Source organism: Quercus robur, chromosome 2 (assembly GCF_932294415.1).
Source record: "Quercus robur chromosome 2, dhQueRobu3.1, whole genome shotgun sequence".
Lineage (NCBI taxonomy): Eukaryota > Viridiplantae > Streptophyta > Magnoliopsida > Fagales > Fagaceae > Quercus > Quercus robur.
In genome coordinates, this window is record NC_065535.1 from 57,093,608 (window position 1) to 57,101,027 (window position 7,420).

At 34.0% G+C, this 7,420-nt stretch overlaps 1 protein-coding gene across 1 annotated transcript; it reads left to right on the forward strand.

Moving 5' to 3' along the window:
• Positions 1-831: 831 nt before the first annotated feature.
• Positions 832-6,645, forward strand: LOC126701023 (uncharacterized). Its single transcript, XM_050399174.1, has 13 exons — positions 832-931; positions 1,781-2,072; positions 2,197-2,265; positions 2,346-2,477; positions 2,585-2,702; positions 3,294-3,376; positions 3,734-3,829; positions 4,342-4,510; positions 4,583-4,725; positions 4,795-4,881; positions 5,063-5,248; positions 6,047-6,214; positions 6,583-6,645. Exons 2-13 carry the CDS (start codon positions 1,830-1,832, stop codon positions 6,643-6,645), a joined length of 1,557 nt encoding a protein of 518 aa, XP_050255131.1. The 5' UTR covers positions 832-931; positions 1,781-1,829.
• Positions 6,646-7,420: the final 775 nt, after the last annotated feature.

Sequence of the window (7,420 nt, forward strand, 5' to 3'; positions counted from 1 at the left end):
ATGCAACAATTTCTTATTGGATGGTGTAAAACCTGAGTTTACACCCCATCCTTACCAAATTCGAACCTTTTTCTTTAATCCGTTATTGGTTATATTGCAAACCAGTTGAAGGGTGAAAAGAAGCAATTCTAAATTAATAATTGTGGCAAATAATTAGAAGAAATTCTAAAGCATGATTGTGGGAAATAAAACCTTATCATTTATGTTTTTCATTCCACTACAATGTAATTTCGAATTTCTTAAAAAAAAAAAGACGAATTTCATTTACTTTTCTCATTTTCTTATTTCTAATTTTAAGCCCTTAATTATAAACACAAAGTCACAACAATTTCTACCCAAATATATAAAACCATCGGCATACCAGTCCCGATTCTTTTAACAAAGCGGATATTCTAATTATTCATCACAAAGTGAAAATTCAAAAAATTCAGGTACAAAGTTATCTCCACTTTTGTGTGTATGGGATCCAGTTACGTTAGCAATTAGCTCACTTCTCATTAAAAAAAAAAAAAAAAGATCGTGGTGCAGGTCCGGGTCCAGCTGCGTTGAGATTCGCACCACTCAACAACAGCAACAGCACTAGCACGAGCACTGTATCCATTAATAATAGTTGGGTTCGGTTAATGTGTATTTTTAAGACACGTTAATCTATCTATTTTTAGAAATATTTTCTCAAAAATTAAAAAAATTGTCGTTATTTTTTCAATTCTCGAAAAAAATTTTCAAAAATAAAAATTAATTTCTTTGAGAGGAAAATGAAAATTAATTTAGGCCCTTAGGCAAACATTAGTAAAATCCATAATAATTTTAACTGTTGTTGGAGTCGACCAGTGGTCAGGTTGAGGAATCTTGGTCTTGCTGCTGCTGCTACTCAGGGCCAGATCTTCACTTCATCATTTCCTTCTTCTCCGTCTGGCTTCATCACCATCAGGTTCTTTTACTAGTTCCTCCTTTGGCCTTTGTTTGATACAATTACTTATCAGATTAGCCAGAATATGATAAGGAAAAAAAAAAAGTTAACTAAATGTGTATATACACGGTGCATACTCATATTAGTTTTGTGAATGATTGATGCATTTTTGAAGTTTTGAACTAATACACGCGCATTAATTCCACCGCATTCACTATTGGCCAAATTATATCTTTGTTCCATAAAGTTTAGATCATGAGTGATTTTAATCTCTGAAGTTTAAGGTGATTACTTTTTTAGTCTTGACTGAAAATTTAAAGTGATCTGGTTTATTTTAGTCCCTAACAGACTTAGAGTGAAATTTAAACGTTAGAGACTAAAATTGATCATGGGCTAAACTTAAGGGACCAACAATGGATTTAAACCTTAAATTTTATCCTTTTGTCAATATGGGTAAAGAAAGAGTTTCTCATATGATTGTTGGTCCCTTAGCTCATGAGCGGGTTTAATCCTTGAAGTTTAATGTGATCGCTTTTAGTTCACAACAAACAAATTTAAAGTGATCGCTTTTAGTCCCAAAAAGCTGTGATCTGGGCTAAATTTAAGGGACCAACTATGTATTTAAACTTTTAGTTTTCATTTTCTGTGTATATGGGTAAGGAGATAGTTTCTTATATGATGTTTATACAAATGATAAATATCTGAGAGTGATGAACCGTTGCCTGCTTAAATCTTTATTAATTAATGTCATCTTCAGCATTATCGTCCTCTGCTGTGTTGTTTGGAAAAATAGAAATCGAGAAGAGAACAGGGGAGAATACTAATAGTACATGTCGGGGAAGGATTACTAATGCAAATTTTGGCTTGCAGAAAGAAGAGGCTTAGTAGGAGGTTGATTGGTGAGAGGTTGATATCTAAAATGGCTGACCATGAACAAAAGGCAGTCACTGCAGATGTCTCCTCAGGGGATATGATTTTTCAACCTATATTGGAGGATGGAGTCTTTCGATTTGATTGTCCTCCAAATGATAGAGATGCAGCATATCCTAGTTTATCTTTTATAAACAGCAAGGATAGGGAAACACCCATTATGAGTCACAAGGTGCCCTTATACACTCCGAAATTTGAATGTCTTTTTGAAAAGCAGATTGTTAAAATTGAGGTCAGTTCCTTCATTGCTTTCTTTGATTTGGTTCTCCACATTTCTTTTTATCTCTTTTCTAATGCAATTTCAAGTCTTACATTATTCCTCTTAATTGATACAATGGACTTTGCTTCTAATGTAGCTTCCTTCTGGTACCTCCTTCTATGGGACTGGAGAAGTTAGTGGACAACTTGAGCGGACTGGAAAGAGAGTAAGTCAATTTGTTTGATATTCCATCCACGAAAGCTCTATACTTGCTCTACAAATATTGAGCAGTTGCCTTTCTTATAGGTTTTTTCTTGGAATGCATGGGGTTATGGTCCAGGAACTACATCCTTGTACCAGTCTCATCCTTGGGTGATAGCTGTTCTGCCCAATGGGGAGGCACTCGGGGTGCTTGCTGACACAACACAACGCTGTGAGGTACTGTGACAATTGAATATATGAAAATAAAACTTTCTGAAATCTTTATAGTTATACTTTATAGTTTTTTACGTATCTATTGGTTGCGCGTATCTTTTCATAAACAGATTGACCTTAGGAAAGAATCGAGGATACAGTTTGTTGCTCCATCCTCATATCCTGTTATTACATTTGGTCCATTTCCTTCACCCACTGCTGTCTTGATAGCTTTATCTCATGCAATTGGTAATTTCCTGACCCATCTTAGCTATTATTTCTTTAGTCCTCTTTATGTATAATTTCAATTAATTTAATGTGGCCACAATTATCAAATTGATTACAGAAGAGCTTAAAATTCATTGGTTGAGGTGTCTTATACTGCATAGTATTAGTCTACCTAGTTCTAGTGCGCTTTACTCAATGATCATATATCATTACTTGTCTTCTAATATTTGCTTTACTTCTAATTGTGAGACTCCATTAAAATTTCAACAGTGTGAGTCTTCTAGAAGAACTTGATAAGACTTCAAAGTTTCTCCTAATCTATATAATAAGAATGTCTCTTTTCAATTGAATCATATTCTAGCATGGAGATTTTTTTTTTTAATGTTTTTGTGTCGCATTATTTTTTCGGCAAGAACTAAGTTCTACTTGGATATATGTATCAAATCTTTGCATTTGTGTCTTGTTCATGAAGAAACAAAATTACGTTGTTAACAGTAATTATTTGACTACCACACAGTGCAACCAGTATCTACTGACTTGTCCTTTATTCTTAAAATTTATCATTTTGGTAGTGAGTTATATATGCTGAATAACTGATTATTTTTTCTTCAGGATCTGTATTTATGCCTCCAAAGTGGTCCCTCGGCTATCAACAATGTCGTTGGAGCTACGATTCAGACAAGAGAGTTCTTGAGGTTAGTAATTTCTAGTTTACTCAGGTTAATACCAGCCTCTCTCCTTCCTGCATGTATTTGTACATGCATGCTTGCAGTAAATCATGTTCAAGTACTACATAAGTTCTCTTAATTTTTTAAGTTTTTATTTCCCGAGTGATATATGTGAATAAATTTGACTATACTGTGAAGAATACAGTATATTGTCAAAATTCTTGATTTATTCTCTAAATCTTTTCTAAGGATAAAGCAAAATGCTCATATTGGTTAGTTCATTGTTTTACAATCATGGACCCTCTATGGACAATTCTATTTTGAACATTATTATAATAATAATTATTATTTTTTTCTTCATTATTGAACACCTTACTTTTGCAGATTGCTAGAACATTCCAGGAGAAAGGTATACCTTGTGACGTAATATGGATGGATATCGATTACATGGATGGTTTTCGGTGTTTCACCTTTGACAAGGCATGTCCTCCTTTAGTGTCTTCTGTATGACAATTCCATAGGCATAAATTATTAGCTATCTCAGTTGAATTTAGTCATATTTTTTTGTTCCTTGGAAATGGATTGGCTGTTCTTGATTAAATCTATATCCTTTTTCTTGATGTGGAAAAATGAATCAATATGTTGCTCATACCTTTTTCTTTTTGGGTTTTAGTCCCCAACAAATTCTGAAGTTTATCCATTTCTTCTTCTGTCATTCAGTAATGGAATAATAAATCATGGCTTTTTTACTTGAGTAATCCATTGCTTGTGGCTATTTCCTTTTTTGTGTTTGTTATTTACAATAATCTAATTTTACTGATAAATACATTTAGTGTTTTCATAGTAGGTTCTATCTTGCTACACGCCACTACAAAAAGTATTTAATTTCAAAAAGTGGTTTGTATTGTGACTTGGAAATCAATTAGCCATCTTGCATGAAATCTTTTACATCATTTTTTACATGAACAATAAATCATTATTGTATCTTTCAGGACCGTTTCCCAAATCCAAAATCTTTGGTAGATGATCTTCACCAGAATGGTTTTAAAGCTATCTGGATGCTTGACCCAGGGATCAAGCATGAAGAGGGTTATTTTGTCTATGACAGCGGTTCAAAAAGTGATGTCTTGACTCAAAAAGCTGATGGAAGGCCTTTTGTTGGTATATTTTTCTATATTCACCAGTACTTAATTTTGACAGTTGATGTGTTAAAATATTCAAATCCAATTTCAGGGGAGGTGTGGCCTGGACCCTGTATTTTTCCTGACTTTACGCAGTCAAAAGTTCGTTCCTGGTGGGCTAGTTTAGTTAAAGATTTCACATCTAATGGTGTTGATGGTATATGGAATGATATCAATGAACCAGCTGTTTTTAAGGTAATTCAATAATTCCTTTTAGTGCTTGCCTCTTTCATTGTTATTTGAACTAATTATTTTTCTTTGCAGGCTGTAACAAAAACGATGCCTGAAAGTAATATTCATAGGGGAGATGATGAGCTTGGAGGTTGTCAAAATCACTCTTATTATCACAATGTATTACTCTGTGACCCTAGCCTTTTGCTTTTTCTACGTTACATGCTTTTTAAACCTAGTTTGTATTTGCTGTTGGAATGCGTTTGAAGTTAATTTCTTTGGTCCCATAGGATCCTTTCTATGAACTTGACTGGCACAGCAAATTATGAACTTCTCTCAGATAAGGGTTTGGCTATTACAGGTGTATGGCATGCTGATGGTAAGATCAACATATGAAGGCATGAAGTTGGCTAATGAAAATAAGCGTCCTTTTGTCCTCACCAGAGCTGGGTTTATTGGTAGCCAAAGGTATGTTGCAACATGGACAGGAGATAACCTTTCAAATTGGGAGCATCTTCATATGAGTATATCCATGGTACTTCAATTGGTAAGCAATTAGGAGTTTACACTTGTGTAAAGAAAAAAAAATTATCTTTGCAGTCTGTGCTGTTTGCCTGAAGCAAAATGGGACAATTGAATTCACTTTTGTGCCTTCTTGTGTAATTTATGCTTTTGCCTTTCCTGCCAACTTTCCACAAATCTTTTCTTTGATCCAGTGGTCTTGTGGAGAACTTTGGGACTGTCTACATTGTCGTATGTGCATGGGAAATCAAACTCATAAAAATGATGCAGCCATGAAAAATAAGGGTCAAGTTGCTAATCTTAGTATAATTTTTGGTTTTGTTGAGTTAAATGCTTTTTATTTATAGGAATTACATGCAATGTTGGATTGAGACAAGTCTTAAATGGTTTGAAGTTAAGTCATTAGGAGTCTAGGGCTACAACAGTTTCCTAATTTGGATTACTGGTTTGAAAGTTGTAGGTGTATTTTATGAGAAGGGGAAGATCTGGCATATAATTTTACTTTTATGGTTATTGACTTGATTGAGTTTGGTCTAAGAGTATTCTAATATTGGATTTCTAATAGTGTTAAGAACTATTCTGTTTGTTTCAATTTAGGAGTCCTGTCCAAGAAAGTTAAGAGAAAGTTTTATGAATATGAATATCTTAAATTTATTTACTCCAACTTTAATTTAGATATTTTTCCTTTTTCTTCCTTTTCTTGGTTCAGATTTGGACACAATGAAATGTTTTTTGTTTCCATATAATACTTTGGATAAGTTTATTCATGTTCAACTTTTTCTAGTATTACTCTACTCTAACTTTGGTTTTAGTTTGTTTTCAGGGACTTAGTGGTCAGCCGCTTTCAGGACCTGATATTGGTGGGTTTTCTGGAAATGCAACACCCCAGCTTTTTGGAAGGTGGATGGGTGTAAGTGCTATGTTTCCTTTTTGCCGCGGGCATTCTGAAACTGACACTATTGACCATGAACCCTGGTCTTTCGGGGAAGAGGTTTGTCCTCCTTTAGCAATACAGCAATAACTTATATTGAGTATGTGAATGAGCCTTTTTAACTTATTGATGATTGGAGTGCATCATAGTACCACTTCATTAAATGCAGACATATATTTTCATTAGAACAACATATGATAACTAATAAATTATCAGTTGTCCTAAAAACTTAAGCTGTTAGGAAATAAAGAATTTAATCATTATGTGGGCCCAAAATCCTTGGGTTTGAACTCAGGATCACTTGCTCCTATTCCATGATAAATTATTGATTATACCAAAAGCTTAATCTGTTAGAAAATGATGAATTTAATACTTAACCATTAACTAAGATAGTTTTATATTCAACATATTTATGCCTGGTGTTTCAGCTGTTTCTAATTCCTATTTTTGGGTTTGAAGAGATCATCATGCAGTACATAGAATTTGAGTGAGGTTAGAGTATGTTTAATGTCATTTGAGTTTTCTTTCTGATCATTTGGATGAGAGGTTAGCCTATTTGCTATTATCTCAAAAATGTGAGGAGGTGGTTGGGGTAGGGCTATAGCTCCCGATATTTCTAAATGGAGCCATATCTTTGTGGTATCTATATTGAATACTAATAGCTCTCAGATACTTCCTGATATATTTTATTTCATAGACGTACCCAAAATTTTAGAATGATATTTACATCTTATAAAAAATGTATACGCTATGTCTTGGATGCTCTTGGACATGTGCCAATGCAATAATCACCTTGAGTAGAATGAATCACGTGTTTTCAAGCTACAGTTTTCCACCTGAATTTTGAGTGAGTGGTATACTGCATAGTTGGAACTATTAAAGCACACACATTTATGAATATTGCACTAGTATATGGAGAGCTTAAATCTAATTAGACTAAACTATTGGAATTTGGAAATGACTTTTTGAAGTCGTATATTTAGGCACTATTGATTGCCACCTATTAAATTGCTGTAAAGTTCTTTAAATTCATGTTATTCTGTTGTGGCCATAATTTAGTTCAGAACTTACTTCAGTTTTGTTCATTAGTGTGAAGAAGTTTGTCGCCTAGCTTTGAAAAGGCGTTACCGCCTTCTGCCGCACTTATACACCGCCTTCTGCCGCACTTATACACTCTTTTTTTTAAGGCTCATACAATTGGTACTCCAGTGGCCATGCCTACTTTTTTTGCTGGTGGGTTCTTGTGCTGTCGAATAAGAAATTCCA

Excerpts from the sequence above, each read along its gene's own strand:
- LOC126701023 (XM_050399174.1), top strand. The coding sequence starts at position 1,830 with ATGGCTGACCATGAACAAAAGGCAGTCACTGCAGATGTCTCCTCAGGG. Across the intron at positions 4,726-4,794 it reads ATGAACCAGCTGTTTTTAAG|GCTGTAACAAAAACGATGCC; the intron begins GTAATTCAATAA and ends TTTTCTTTGCAG. Across the intron at positions 4,882-5,062 it reads ATCACTCTTATTATCACAAT|GTGTATGGCATGCTGATGGT; the intron begins GTATTACTCTGT and ends TGGCTATTACAG.